Genomic DNA, 16,128 nt, shown 5'->3' with positions numbered 1-16,128 from the left:
CAAATGTTCAACTCTTTAGATTTGAAATTTTGAACCCAATTCAGAAGACAAAGAAACAACTTGATCAAGTATTGGGAGAAATTTGCCTCCGTGGAGGTGTTTTTGATGGAAATAGTCAGCATTTGCGTAACAAGAAGAGGAAAACAACGAAAACATCCCACGCTTAGCCTGATGGCCCTAGGACACCCTAACCCATGATCCGTCGGCCATTGAGGATATTTTACGTCAGCACTATGGTTGGGACGAGCCAGGTGCCGAATTCGTATCGACCAGACATCGCTGGGATTCGAACCATTGTAAGGCGAACGCTCTATCTCCTGAGCCATCACGGCTCTCCTGTTCGGTATTCCCGAAGTCAACGTTTTTCCTGTTTAAAGACCATTGCCCGTTATGTACTATATACTCTTTTTTTTTAAATTTAAAAGGCATTAGCAGATGTTGCCTGGACTTATATTTTGAAAATATGAATTATAAAAAGTTTGTAACCACCTCCATGTAAGGAAAAAAAACGGATGAATAAATAAAAGCTTATTATAAACATAAAAATGAATGCAGTAGGAAAATGAATGAGAATAATAATATGAGCCTGAAATTGGCAATACAAAGCAAAGCACTCTAAGCGTCTGAAAAATGATTTTGATTGCATTTCGTTATTAAAAATTCAAGTTTACTTTTTTCAAGCTAACTTTTGAATGCAAGTAATTCAAGTTTAATTTTACATTTACTTTCATTAAAAATTCAAGTTTCCTTTTTTATATTTTCGGTTTCAGGTTCTGAAACCAAAAATAAATTCTGTTCTGTTTCAATGAAGCATGCTACCTTTACCTTTCTTCACATGGAAAAAAAATTGGTAGCTAAAGCTATTACTGCAATTGAGTATTTGGTACAGACGCTTGATTAAGATACCGAACTATGACTTAGTAATTGATACTTCAATTGAACCAAAAATAATAAAAGTGTACGCAAAATGCCTCACTCAAACGCAGCTTTTAAAAAAATATGAAAACAGAAAAAGAGCAATGCATATTACCTCATATCATATATGCATTATAATCGATTCTAGCGACAGGTATATTAACTATATCGTGACAGGGACAAAATAAAAGTAATAATTTAAAATGTTTTATAAATATTTTTTTAGCATATGCATATGATTTTAGAAATTTTGACATCTATCCTTTGACAAGGTAATTATATCAAAGTTCTCTTTTAAACCAAAAAAAAAAATATTGAAAATTATTCAAGTGTCTGCGAAAATTTAAAAAGTTTTATAAATATTTTTTTGCATATGTATATGTTTTTAGAAAAATTTATACCTATCCTTTGACTTGGTATTAATATCAAAGCTGTCATTTAAAGAAAAATATTAAAAATTATTAAAGAATTCGTGAAAATTTAAAATTTTTTGTAAATATTTTTTAGTATATGTATACGTTTTTAGAAATTTCGACATCTATCCTTCGATTTGATATTAAAGGAAAAGCTCTCATTTAAACCAAAAAATTATAAAAAATTATTAAAGTGTTCTCGAAAATGTAAAATTTTTTATAAATATTTTTTAGTGTATGCATATGTTTTTAGAAATTTTGACACCTATGCTTCGACTTGATTTTAATATCAAAGTTCTCATTTAAACCAAAAATTATTAAAGTATCCTTGAAAATTAAAAATGTCTTATAAATATTTTTTAGAATATGCATATGTTTTTAGAAATTTTGTCACCTATCTTTCGACTTGATGGTAATAGAAAAGTTCTCATTTCAACCAAAAATTTATAAAAAATTATTAAGGTATCCTCGAAAATATAAATGTTTTATAAATATTTTTTAGCATATGTATATATTTTTAGAAATTTTGACACCTATCCTTCGACTTGATTTTAATATCAAAGTTCTTATTTAAACCAAAAATTATTAAAGTATCCTTGAAAATTAAAAATGATTATAAATAGTTTTTAGTATATGCATATGTTTTTAGAAATTTCGACACCTATCCTACGACTTAATATTAATAGAAAAGTTCACACTTAAATCAAAAAACTATAAAAAATTATTAAAGTGTCCTCGAAAAAGTAAAAAGTTTTATAAATATTTTTTAGCATATGTATATGTTTTTTGAAATTTCGACACCTATCTTTCGACTTGATATTAAAAGAAAATTTCTCATTTAAACCACAGAATTATAAAAAAATTAAAATTTCCTCGAAAATGTAAAAATTTTTTATAAATATTTTTATAAATATTTTTTTATAAATATTTTTATCTGATACTTATCGCACGATTTGGTATTCATATCAAGGCTCTCATTTAAACCAAAAAATCATTAAATATTAATAAAGTGCCCGAGAAAATTTAAAATGCTTTATAAATATTTCTGAAGCATATGCATATGTTTGCAAAGATTTTTAATCCTACCCTTCGACTTTTATATCAAAGTTCTCATTTTAACCAAAAAATTATAAAAAATTATTAAAGTGTTCTCGAAAATGTAGATTTTTTATAAATATTTTTTAGCATATATATATATGTTTTTTGAAATTTCGACACCTATCCTTCGACTTGATATTAATAGAAAAGTTCTCATTTAAACCACAAAATTATAAAAAATTATTAAAATGTCTTCGAAAATGTAAAATTTTTTATAAATATTTTTTAGCATATGTATATATTTTTAGATATTTCGACACCTATCCTTCGACTTGATATTAATAGAAAATTTGTCCTTTAAACCAAAAAATTATAAAAAAAATATTATTGTGTCCTCGAAAATTTAAAATTTCTTATAAATATTTTTTAGCATGGGTTTCTGCTTTTTGAAATTTTGCACCTATCCTTCTAGTTGGTATTAAAATCAAAGCTCTCATTTAAACCAAAAAATTATTAAAGTGCCAGAGAAAATTTAAAATGCATTATAAATATTTTTTAGCATATGTATATATTTTTAGAAATTCTGATACTTATCCCACGATTTGGTATTCATATCAAGGCTCTCATTTAAACCAAAAAATCATTAAATAATATTAAAGTGCCCGAGAAAATTTAAAATGCTTTATAAATATTCTTGTAGCATATGCATATGTTTTTAAAAATTTTTAATTCTACCCTTCGACTTTTATATCAAAGTTCTCATTTAAACCAAAAAATCATTCAAAATTATTAAAGTGACCGAGAAAATTTAAAATGTTTCATAAATATTTTTTAGCATATGCATATGTTTTTAGAAATTTCGACACCTATCCTTCGACTTGATATTAATAGAAAAGTTCTCATTTAAACCAAAATATAATAAAAAATTATTAAAGTGTCCTCGAAAATTTGAAATACTTTATAAATATTTGTAAGCATATGCATATGTTTTTTGAAATTTTGACACCTATCCTTCAACTTGGTATTAAAATCAAACTAACTTGGTATTAAAATTTTCATATGGGAAAAAAACTAATTTCAAAACTACAAAAGCTAATTTCAATTTGAAAAAATATCATGCTCATGACTGTCATTTACTCACCTGGTACTACTGATGGATGCTAGAAAACACCGTGAAAAATTTCATCATGTCTGAAGGTAGTTTTACTGTGGTTCTAATATATATANTTGTATTCCTTATTTATGTACTAATAAATTATTTAAAAATTTATCATGAACCCTCATTCCCTTTATCATACCCTCATCATAAAACTCTAGCTTATATTTATTCAATTAATTCTATTTATGTATTAATAATGGCAAAAAATCTTATTTCGTCTAGTCCTTTTATGTTTTAAAGAAAATTCGATGTCTCAATTGAAAAAACTAATTTTAAATCAAATTCTTGATTTTGAAACAAAATGTATTGCTTCTCATGATTGTAGACATATACATTTTAAATATTGCATGAAAAAATTTAATTATTTTGATTATAAAGACATACTTAAAAATATTTCAGGTCAAAACATGTTTTTATCCATTTTAATTTTGTTAAAAAAAATCTGAAAAGAAATTAAAGAAACCCAGATCTAACCGAGATTAAATTTAGTACCAAATTTACTTTAAAATCATTTATAAATTTTTTTTATGTAATTGGTATATAGCACATGCACAGTTTCTTGTTTAAAACTTTAAATCTGTCATAAAATTTGCAGTGAATTTGTAAAAGCATAAAAAAAGTTTCCCAAAAACAATGTTAATTGATGCACGCTTTTCTTTTCTGATTGTCCTATAGTTGAGGTTAGCGTCGTTTGTAGCGATGAGTAGCTAAATCTTGTAGCTCTTCATTATAGGAGGAAAAGCTTTTGCTACAAAATAAATGATAAGTCTAATTCAGGGGCTCTATTTTGAAATAGTTAAGAAATCAATTTCAATATTGCGACTTCACCTGGAAATCATTCCTATTTTAAAATAGTTTGCAAAATCAATTTCAATAATAAATACAATGACGTCATTTCGAAATTATTTCTATTTCAAAATAGTTTATGAAATCAAAATCAATATTATGGCTTCATCTGGAAATTATTTCTATAGTAAAATAGCTTATGAAATCAATTTACATATTATGACGTCATCTGTAAATTATTTCCATTTTTAAAACAGTTTATGAAATCAGTTTCAATATTGTGACGTCATCTGGAAATTATTTCTATTTTCAAATAGTTTATGAAATCAATTTCAATATTATGACAGCATCTGGAAGTTATTTCTATTTTCAAATATTTTATGAAATAATAATGTTACATATAACAAACGGAACTAATCTAGTAGTCATTGGGGTAGCGTAAAGATGCGTGCCAGACTGAAATAATTTGCACACAAGATATTTATTTCTATTTATTGTCTTAAGAAACAAATACATGACACTCAAATGACTTGATCAGAGGAAGCCAGCGGGTGGAGCAGCAAAAGCGGAAAATGCAGCTGGATCAACAGCCTGTACTGCATAATCAGCCACTAAGGAATCCAGTTTATCTTGGGTCGGTTTATCAACTTCACCTCCCAACATCTTGATTTTTGATGCTACAATGCAAGCCTGAAAGACAATTAAGTTTAGACTTTTGTTGAATTTTTAATACCTTATATTTATAAAGCTTGTCCTTGGTCATTACTTATAATTGCTTTTTTTCTATCATTTAGTCATTTTCTAATCAATATTAATTTTTCTTATTAAAAGCATTTTGTTTGTGAATTAATTTTCTTTTTTAATTTCTGTAAACTTTGCATTGACAGTAACACTGTAACAAGTGTTGATGTCGAATCAAGTTTTTCAAGATCTTTATATGTATATATATATAAAATAAAGAGTTTTCATTAATCTTTTTATGTTATTCCTTTCGGGTAAATCCTCTATCGTTTTCTTAATTTATTATTCAAAACAATACGCTTTCTCATACTTATAAATTCACATCCTGTCTAATAATCTATTTTTTGTTCAAATATGCATTAGTTAAAAGTAAGATATTTTTCTGTGGGAATCACGCGACCTACTTGATAAACCAATTACAATTACTAAGTTTTCCCTTATTCCTCAAAATGAAACATTTTACGGACTTACTTTGCAAGATTTTTCCTAGCTTCTATTAAGGAGCGCAACGATTTCGTGTCCACTTAGATAATCGCTCTCTGTCTGATAATTAATAAATAAATTACCCCCTCCTTCCTTCCTTACCTAAGACCTGTTTTTATCCTTCCACTCGGCAACAACGTCATATATATATATGCAAAGTGATTCTAAAAAGATGGGCAAAATTTTAGGAAGTGATAGTACACACCCAAGCAAACAATTTTTATCAAACAATGCATGGTCGAAAACAAAACGCAAAGGTGCTGACGCGTTTGGAAAGTTGTTTGATGCAAACGTCTTATGTATGAGACTCCCATTGAATCTGCAGAAGAACTTGTCGCCAAGCCTTCGGCCACTGCAGGGAAAGTTCGTGATATGCCTGGTATAGAATGTTCGCCTATCTTTTCTTCGCCGTTGTACTGCGTGCATAGTCGCTGCCCGCCACTGTTTTTTAACACTTATTGTAATCACATGCCATCAAATTTACTTTTATAACTTAACTTCATAGTTCTCTGTGTGTTTTTACCTCATATAAGAACATAAACTTTGATGCCCTCTAGCGGTTTTGCGTTTTGTTTTCGACTATGCATTCTCTGATGAAAATTGTTTGCTTGGATGTGTACTATCACTTCCTAAAATTTTGCCCATCTTTTTAGAATCACCCTGCATATATATATATATATGTAATACAAAAATAATAAATACTTTTGTATTAATAAAAGAATTAAAACTTTCTTGGTTTCATAAAATGTCTTTGTTAAAGAGTAAGCGTAGAGATATTCTATTTTTGGAATTCAAGGCTGAAAACATACCATTGAATAATANGTACTTCATTTTAGAGGAAATAAAAGGGCATTAAATACGTAAAAAGTTGCAATTATTTGATAATTTCGCATTTCTTAAGGTGAATATTCGCTGTTGAAAAAGGCTCAATGAACAAATTCAAAAAAAGTGTTTTGGAAAAACAAACTCGCTCTTCTAAACGTGAATAAATAATTCTTAATTATTCCTTTATATTTAATGTAAGACAATATATAGCCCAAACGGGACAATTTAGGGGTTTTGATGTGTTCCAGTAATGACGCTTTCTTGAATATAGGGCTATATTTTCTTAATGAGAATTTTTCTAAGAATTATCACCCATTAATTTCAGAAAATAATCTTTTAATTGGCATCTTTGACTTTTTATGGATCTTTGTGAGAGAACGATTTCTACGTCTTTAAATTAATAAGAGAAATCTACTTTAAGCTTATGATTTATTGTAGAAAGACGCGTATGAGGCATTCCATATTATGCATACATAGATTATTCTATAGTATGTATACTATATTATATATGCATACATCTATAAGAATGGTAATCACTGAAAACTATTCATAATATTTTTCATAAAAAATATTTAAAAAATTTCATTTCTATTTTCGAGATACCTTTTGGAGACCACCGGGGTTGACGGGACCACCAAGGGATTGTTGTTTATCCAATTCATCCACCATGAAACCCAGAGCCAGATTTAAACCAGCAGTTTTCGGGGTTCTGAAACACAAAAATATTTTATCATAACAATTAATACACCACAAAATATTAAGCACTATTTTTATCATATTAATTAAAATGCAGTAATTTTTAATATTAGATAAATTTTAATATAAGGTATTTAAGTAAAAGAAAATACTAATGTTTTTTATATATATACCATCCAAAAAATTTTTTTGCACTATAAAAATTTATAAAAAAATTATAATTATTTTTACTGTCACAAAAATTAATTAAAAAAAATACAGTGTTTTTTATCATAACAAAAATCAATAAAAAATATATGGCAGTATCTTTATCATCACAAAAGTATATGAAAAAATATAGTATATTTTCAAAATACAGAAATTGATTATAAAAATAGTACTTTTTATCGTAACAAAAATTAGTGCAAAAAGTATCTTAATTTAACAAATTTTATGAACGTTTAAAACCTTAAGAATACTTTCTTACACGGGTGTTTCGTGATACAGCTCATAAAATTTATTTTTTGAAAGCATTTCAAATTTAAAACAAGAAATAATAATTAAAAGAATATAGAGTTCACAAAATAGTGAAGGGAATACAAAAGTACTGTCAAACCGTTATTGAGAAGGAAGGAACTGAAAACAATAAAAAACATAACTGACCGCAGAGATAAGTTGAAAATCGATTATTTGAAACACCTCTTAGTATTGTTGACAAGATTTTTGTTGAAATATAAGTTTACATAAGAGCACATAAGTTTACATAAGACGCTGTTTATTTCTTTATGCGAGAGGTACAAACCTGTGTTTGTTTAGTTCTGCGTCAACAGCAGATAAAAATAACTAATTTTCCAGAGGTTTTAAAATTGGGCACTCATTTAATAGATAACTGGTTTCAACAAAAGAATTTTTTACTTTAATTTTTGGGATGGTTACTTTATTTAGCTTTTGGTCACTCAATTGTGTTATGTTTTTAAAACTGTGTACTTCATCGTCATGTTTTTAGAAATTTAAGTTTTGATTAATTAGGTTAGTAAGTATATAGTTATTATTATATAAGTTTAAGTTAGTCCTGCAGTGGACTGATCGTAAAGACACGGTTCCCAGTAGAACTCCGAAATCAAGCATCACTGGCTGCAGTCAGTAAGCGGGTGGGGGACCACTTTGATCAGTCTGCGTAGGGACTGAGGTTGCTCGGTATCGGTCCTCGTTAAACTGTTCTACCGTAAAGTGCTCGACTTCGCGCGAAGGTCGTCGGGCCACCAAAGCAAAGGATCCATTCCCTCAGCAGAGGATCAAAATTGCTATGGCATGCCTTCGGATCATCCTCAGGGTCCATCGCTCTGAGCCCATTGGACTGTTTCCCAGACCGTCGCCATTAGCCCATTTTGCAATTCTAGTGCGGCGCAAATAAGATACCTACCTAGTGTAAAATATTATCAATAATTATTATTTAAAAAAATTAAAATATTTTAACAGCTTACGTTACGGATGCACCGGGATCAGCTGCAAAAGCAGCCATTGGAGCAGCCGCAGGTGCAGCAGGATTGGAAGGAACAGCCACTGGTGCAGAAGGAGCAGCTATCGCTGCTGGTGCAGCCCCAAATCCAGCAAAACCTCCAAATGCTCTCCTAATCCTAGAGCATTGAGCCCCACCTGATAAATATTTAAAGACATTTATAAACATTTATTCTTTTAGCTGAACACTTAAAAAAAAGAGATGTAAACATTATGTATACACTTGTTACTGTGAAAGACTGAAATTGGTGGTTGTTAAATTCCACCGGTGAATGCTGACAATCACTTAGTCGCTTCGGTAAATGTCCGAAATATATACTAGGTCTAGTTAAGTGCCACTGCATATATACCCTATACTGATGTTGTTTTAAGATTCAGCCTGGTATACATTTGCCCGGTATGCCCAGCATTAATGTTTTTTAAGGGCAAGTGCCTCTGCCTAATATGCATTGAGCCGAAATTCCGAACACTGATGTTTCTACTAATCTATCCTCTGCCGACATTAAAATATCGAATAAATATAATAGTATCAGCGAATAAATTAATATCAAATCGGATATAACATATATTTACCATTTAGACATTCACCAAAGTGACTGTTGACATTCATCGGGGATGATAGACATTCTCTTGATTTCGGTCTTTCACTGTAGCATACGCATTATCTTCAAATTTATTATGAGAAAAAAGTAAATTGTGCAACATATTTAGTACCCACAAGTGGCTTGATATATAACTGAGTCTTTTGATAATTAAAACCACTTATTTAGCAACCCTAAAGGGGTACAATGTTGCTATCCCAACTCAATGTCAATATCTCATCCAACAGTAACACCATTTACATGAGTATTGTTCAAAAAACTGGACTGGTTGTTTGAAAATTCCGATCTAAATCTCACAACACGGCACCAATGCAACTAATGTTTCGAATTTGATGCGTACAAATCTTCGCGAGTCCGCAATGGCTGCAGCTGAGAGTTACGAGAAATGGATAATTAATCACTTCCGTAACATTTTCACATACAGGGAACATTGATGTTATATCATAGGAAGTAATTTTGATGTACTTAATTTCTCAGAGGAAATAAAAAAGCGTTAAATAATTGCAAGTATTTGATAGTCACGACTTTCTTAAATTAAATATTCGTTGTCGAAAAAGGCATAAAAAGTTTCATGTTAAATGAACAAATTCGAAAAAAAATATATGCTTTGGAGAAACAAACTGGTTTATGTAAGCACGAATAAATAATTCTTAATTATTCCTTTATATTTAATGTAAGTCAATTTCCATTTTGAACATAAATCTTAATTAAGTTCTTCAGAAAAGTTCGTCTCCTTAAAATAGTGCAGTAATTACTAAATTCCAAAGCGGTTTGTAGTTCCTACATTTAAAAAAAAAAAGAATCAGCTACGTTTAACAAACAGTTACAAAATAGTTGTAGTAAACTCCTAAAATAATGCAGATTTGCCGACCATTGCATAGGTATTTATTATTATTAAAATCATTTTACAGAAAGATTTTGTACAGTATGATTTCGAAAAGTGATAGTCTATGATAAAATATAATTGGTTTTAAACTCATTGTTGAATTTTTAATAGCAATTATACATTTTAAGAATGGTAAGAATTAGCAAAAACAAAGTTCGCTTCCTTAAAGTGAAGTGGTTACTAAAGTAGTTTGTAGTCAAAACATTTAAAATAAAGTAGTTAATTACGTTTGAAACAAAGTAGTTTAGTAAACTACAAAATAATTTAGTTTTCCGTCCACTGATTATTTGTAATATCAGAGTTCCCAAGGTTTGAAAAAGTTTTTCGAGTGGTAGCAGAAGTGAGATAAATCTAGATGTCTTAAGCTACCAATAAGTTTTTAATTTAAAGGGAAAATGCATGAATGCAAGAATATCTTGGAAATATTTTAGTGATTTTCAAATGAAAGCAAAATTTAAGCATTCTTGAAAAATCTACAACGAATCCAAGCTACCCCTCATTTATTTTTTTTCTCGTCGCACTATGGGCCAGAAGACCATGATCTTTAGCCTAAAGTCAAAAATTAAGTTTACACATAAAATGTGTGTAGGAAGTCTTAATATAGCCCAAATTAAGCATTCATAATCACTCCAAACATTATAATTTACTTTTGGGACTGACAATAGTACAATGTAATGAAAAATATGTTAAAAAAAATTTTTTATGTAATTTTTAAATTTTTATTTCAGAAATTGTATATGTAGGAATTTCACCTTACTGTTACATTTTTATCAGAGTAATTAGTCTGAAATTATAGTACAATTTTTCAATTTGCTGGATTAGTAAATACTCTTGACAAACTTTTAGTTTATACCTTATCATTTGACATTTTACAATATTTGAATGATTTTCCAAAAAGTTCCACGAGTCAATTAGCTAAACTTTTTTTTGTTGTCCTCTTTGATGTTTCTTCTTTCGATAAAACCTGTCCCATTTTTCCCGTATTGCAAAGGTAGACCAAATATACCGAAAAACAAAAATTTTGTTTTCTTTTCATGTTTTCGCGCTATTTTGCAATTCTCGTTATTTTGTAATATTACTTCGGAAGTATAATTTGCTTTTCATTTTAAATATAAAATTACGAAAATTATTATATTTTCATTGCTATATTTAATTATTTAAGCGTACTATATTAATTATTTTTATTTTTGCTCGCCATATTTCAGCCGCCATTTTTTTTTGTTGGTATTTTTAGTGTATTTCAAAATTTCAACTATGAATTCAATTAACCTGCACATAAAAACCCCTAAGTAAAAAACCACAAATTTTGAAACAAATTTTATCGAAATACTAATTTCGGTCACGAAACCTTGGATGCTGGCCAACTGTGGGAAAACTGCAATATGTACTACTAGTCTTGTAGTAATAGGTGGATTTTAATACGAATTCTACAAACGGTTTTTCGTAGTTTCAAAAAATATTCTTTCAGTGGTAGCAAAGATAGTGTATTTTAATGAATTAAAACAACTCTTTTTCCACCACTACTTATAAATATTTTAGACAATAAATTAAAGATCAAATACAGAAATGTTTATGCTCCAAAAAACTTATCAAGGTTCGCTGCCACTGATAAATGTATTTCGTACAAAACTCGAATGTTGAAGGGCTATGAGTGCCAAATCTTCTAGTATAGGTAAAAAGTGCAACAATTATATGTTTGGAGATTGTTAACACTGCACCAATATTAAGCAGTTTTAATACCAATACTGTGGAAATAAGTGTCTTACGACCCCTTTAAAAGAAATGTATCGGAGAAAATTATTTGATAGCGGTAAGAATTTGACTATTATGAGTTGGCCGGGAGCAATATCAACACCGCAAGTGGCGCTAAATACGGTTAATCTCTATTCTGAAGGGATGCAGTACAAAAACGTATTTTGCTTAATTTATTAAAGTGAAACTACAGGAAAAGGAAACAAATAATAATAAATGAAAAAAAAATTGAAATTATTTCGGTTTAATTAATGGAAGGTCTTAGTAAAAAAACCAGTCAAGTGACATTTTCAGAGAGGCTATAATCAGGGTAAGCAGAAAAAAAGTGGTCTTAGAAGTATTTTATTACCGATTTAATTAGAAGGTTTGACTAATGATTCTTTATCTTGTTTTATTTACCACTGCCTCATTTAAAAATAAAAATCATGCAAGCATACTAAAACCTAATGTGGTTTATTTATGTTAAGATTAAAAGGAGGGCAAAAACAATTATGTTGCCTTCATCATACCCATACTGATGTTTATGTTATTTTCGTTTATTCCTAAATACCCCCAAAATGTGACTTTCCTGGTTCTTTCACCATGATCTTTAATTGTGTCGGTACACGCCTTTCAGTTTTTAGCATGATGATTTCGCAGTAAATGTTCATTAATCGATTTTTCTTCAACCCGCACAAAGTGGGTATACAGTTAGCTATTAAATAAAATAATGAAAAATAATAAGTTCTGAAAATATATTTTTTCGCATGCAGTAATTTTTGAATAAGCGTGTTTATAACTGAGTGAATTTTTTTTATTTATTTAAAAAGCTTTCTAGATAGGGTGAAATACGCATAATGTAAAATTAATATTAAGGTACAAATTAACAAAGCTTTTAACCACTCTCCTGATAGAACAAATTGGACCCTATTTTTCAGAATAAGGCAACCTCCCTTCTTCCTTTTGAGGTTGAGAAATTGTTGAAAAAAAGTTCATGTTTCTCCAGAGAAAGTACGTTCTTGTGTCTGATTTCGTAATCGAATTCCGTTGGGTCCGATTTCGTAGTCAAAAATTGATAACTAACATAATAGTATGGATTAAATGAATTAATTAGTATATTTAAGATTAGGCCCTCAAGCCATTAAGGCTAGTACAGAATTTGGTACGTGAAAATCTTATCACTATAATCTTATAAGTTATTCTTCGTAAAATTTGAAATGTATACTCTAACATAGGGGTTTCCAACTTACATGTGGCCGGGGGCCGCAATAAAAAACACCAGTCAAATGGCGGGCCGGAACTTTATAAGATTTTTATATAGGACTCTTTTATATTTGTAGGAACATTAAATATTACTGTCAGATTTTTATAAGAGTTTTTTTTAATATCAAAAAGCAAAATAACAAGTATTACAAATATTGCTTGTTACGTATCATTTAGAATCTTCTCTTAATCAGAAGCATAGTGACAAGAATTTTTTTTTTCTTTTAAATTTAATTCTGTGATAAATTAACATTTTTTTCTACTTATTAGGAATTATAGCAGAAAAAAAAATTATCGAGCCACTGAAATAAAAAAAATTTTTCGCTCATGCGATATTCAATTCAAGAAATTTAAATAAAACATGATATTCATTCCCTCTTTCATGCGTTTTAAAACTTACAAATGTTAATGATTTCGTCCAAAATGAGTAGTTTCAAAAAGTTAAATGGGATAATTTCTTCGAGAAAATTTCTGATACGCACATGCTATATTCACAAAATACAAAAAAAAAAACAGAAAAAAAGTGCAACATACACCATTATTTTTGTGTTTGAATAAATATTTTCTTGGGTGCAAAACCTGAGAAAGAAATTTTTTTGCATCGTTGGTATGTTAAATTTCACCGAAAGGAAGAAATTAGATTTTCTTAAACGAAAGAAAAGTATTTTAACCCCATATAGATTTTTTACGAAAATGATCAACAGAAAAAATGACAACTTATGTATTTTAGTTCACGAGCCACAAAAAAAAAAGCCTTGGTAGGCCGCCAGTTGGTAACCACTGCTCTAACAATAATAGTTAATATGTTATTACTTACCAGCGAAAAGGGCAAAAACAGCGAAGATCAGTTGATATTTCATGATTGCTCACTCAATTGTAACTGCGACAGTGTGCAAAGCAATCTTAAATACAACTCTTTTGCAAGGACGTATGTTGAAAAGTTTATCTCAAAAATAGCTTATTTATGGATAGTAAACTTCACGCATATCCGTGAAAAAGATTTAAGCTTATCTTTTTGAAAACAAATGAGCATCCTTCTTTTTTAAGCAATAAATTTTGTAAACTGTTTTGTATAATTTTTTTCTAAAAAAAAAGGAGATTAGTTAAGAGAGAGAGAGACGTAAATGTTTGTTTCAAAAGTTCAATCAGCAGAGTACCTAAATTCCTGTCAGAAAACTTCCCGCTTGAAATCATAAACTGTTAAAACTGGATAATAATGGATTTATAAGTTTTGCACACACTGTAACAAGTAATATGATAAATACATTTTTAAAGTCAATTTCTACTTTGATCGACAAAGAAAATTTTTCATTTTAGTTACTTTTTATAAAATTACAATTTTTTTCTCCCGTATAAAACTGAAGTTAATTAATTAAATTTATATAATGAATTTAATATTTGAAAAAAACTGCATTAACATCAAGCGCCGTTTACTACAAGCTTAAAAAAGAATGTAATTGAACTTGAGTGGATGAATAAAAAGTATTTTACGAACGATTAAAAATTTGAACAAGATAATAGGGAGAGTGTGAACTAATAGTAGGAATTGCAACAACAACAATAGGCGAGTGGTATCCAGACAACTATAAAAGTTTAAATTTGGTGACGTGGACCACGTCATGTTCTTTATTGAATTTATCAGACAGTGCGAATATTAAATAGTTAAATGTGCCCAATAAACTATTTCTTTGTTCAAATAAAACTATGAGTTAGAAATGATCACAGATGATATTTTTAAAAATATGTGAAAAACTGAATAGCTGATAGTAGAATTTTAAAAAATGACTAACGCTTCACCCATCAGAAAATTCCATTACGTTTTTTCGCTCATCCTTATTTATTAATGAATTAATATTTGAAAAATTTTATTAACATCAAGTGCCATCCGATAAAAGTTCAAAAAAATGTATTTGAACTTGAGTGGAGGAATAAGAAATACTTAGTACAAATACATTAGTACAAATAAAATAGTACAAATTCGGAGAAAATGTGTTTTGAGGTCTGATTTCTGAATTTAAAATATCGTCTGCACTAATTATTTAGAATATTTAAGGTCACCTCTTCGAACCAATAAGATTGACTCCAGGACGTAAAAAATCCAATCATTGGATGACAGCTTATTCAGAGTCTGTTTTTTCTCGCACTTCACACTCCTCACAAAAACTGGACATGAGGGTGGAAATTTTAACTTCCTTAAATATACTTGACATTTTGAATTTTAAGTGTACGAAACTATTCCTTATTTAGATGAAAAAGAAGGAATATTTTGCTTATTTCAATTTATAAAGTGGCACAGTGTGAAAAGACTGCGATAAAAAACCTTTATGTTTCGTTTACATAATTTTGCAAATCTTTAAATTCATATATGTATATATGTATTCTAGAATTATTAACTGTCAACTTCTTTAAATTATCCAGTATAATATTACTTAGAGCGCATTCATTTTCGGGCCCATCCTTGGTAACTAACAAATCAAACGTACTTCAATACTGCAGTAAGAGCGCACTATAAAACAAAACTCCTGTATTTACGTTTTTATCTCAATTTGCGCTTCTCTTTTCATATTTTGTAATCTGGAAATCTTGTTACGTTCTCTTATTTTCCGGATTTTTATTAATTTTTTTTTCCTTTTTTCTCGAATATTTTTTTTCTTTCCGAATTTTTTTATTATTATTATTTTTCTTTTTCTCTATTTTCATTGTTCTGTAATTTTTTGCATGTTTTCTCCACATTTTGAAAATACATACACACACACACACACACACACATAAACTGCTGTTTGTAGAAAATGCAACACCATGAAAGAATCATCAGAATCAAATGAAATTTAATGCAGAAACGACTTGTACTGATACAAATAAATGATGAAATTTTCAAAACAAAAGAAACAAATTAAGCGTCCGAAATCAGTATTTGGTGCAGCCACCACGCGCTGCAATAAGTGCTGCTATACGACGTGGCATGGAGTCAAACAGATGTTGAATATCTGCTTGAGGAAGAGAATTCCATATCGCTTGTATGCGCAACCAAAGTTCGTCTTTGGAAACTGCAGGACGCGGATCACGAGTGAGACGCCGACCAACCATATCCCA

At 29.1% G+C, this 16,128-nt stretch overlaps 1 protein-coding gene across 1 annotated transcript; it reads right to left on the bottom strand.

Annotated features, from left to right (window-relative positions):
• Positions 1-4,789: 4,789 nt before the first annotated feature.
• LOC107441069 (uncharacterized) lies at positions 4,790-13,986 on the bottom strand. Its single transcript, XM_043051342.2, has 4 exons — positions 13,853-13,986; positions 8,520-8,691; positions 6,964-7,069; positions 4,790-5,001 (listed from the first exon to the last, which is right to left on the bottom strand). The coding sequence occupies exons 1-4, from the start codon at positions 13,893-13,895 to the stop codon at positions 4,846-4,848; spliced, it is 477 nt and encodes a 158-aa protein (XP_042907276.1). The 5' UTR covers positions 13,896-13,986; the 3' UTR covers positions 4,790-4,845.
• Between the last annotated feature and the right edge of the window lie 2,142 nt (positions 13,987-16,128).

The sequence above is a fragment of the Parasteatoda tepidariorum genome, chromosome 7 (assembly GCF_043381705.1).
Source record: "Parasteatoda tepidariorum isolate YZ-2023 chromosome 7, CAS_Ptep_4.0, whole genome shotgun sequence".
NCBI lineage: Eukaryota > Metazoa > Arthropoda > Arachnida > Araneae > Theridiidae > Parasteatoda > Parasteatoda tepidariorum.
This window is presented reverse-complemented; position numbering and strand designations above follow the sequence as displayed.

Excerpts from the sequence above, each read along its gene's own strand:
- LOC107441069 (XM_043051342.2), bottom strand. The coding sequence starts at position 13,895 with ATGAAATATCAACTGATCTTCGCTGTTTTTGCCCTTTTCGCTG. Across the intron at positions 8,692-13,852 it reads TGTTTTTGCCCTTTTCGCTG|GTGGGGCTCAATGCTCTAGG; the intron begins GTAAGTAATAAC and ends AATATTTATCAG. Across the intron at positions 7,070-8,519 it reads GATCCCGGTGCATCCGTAAC|AACCCCGAAAACTGCTGGTT; the intron begins GTAAGCTGTTAA and ends TTTGTGTTTCAG.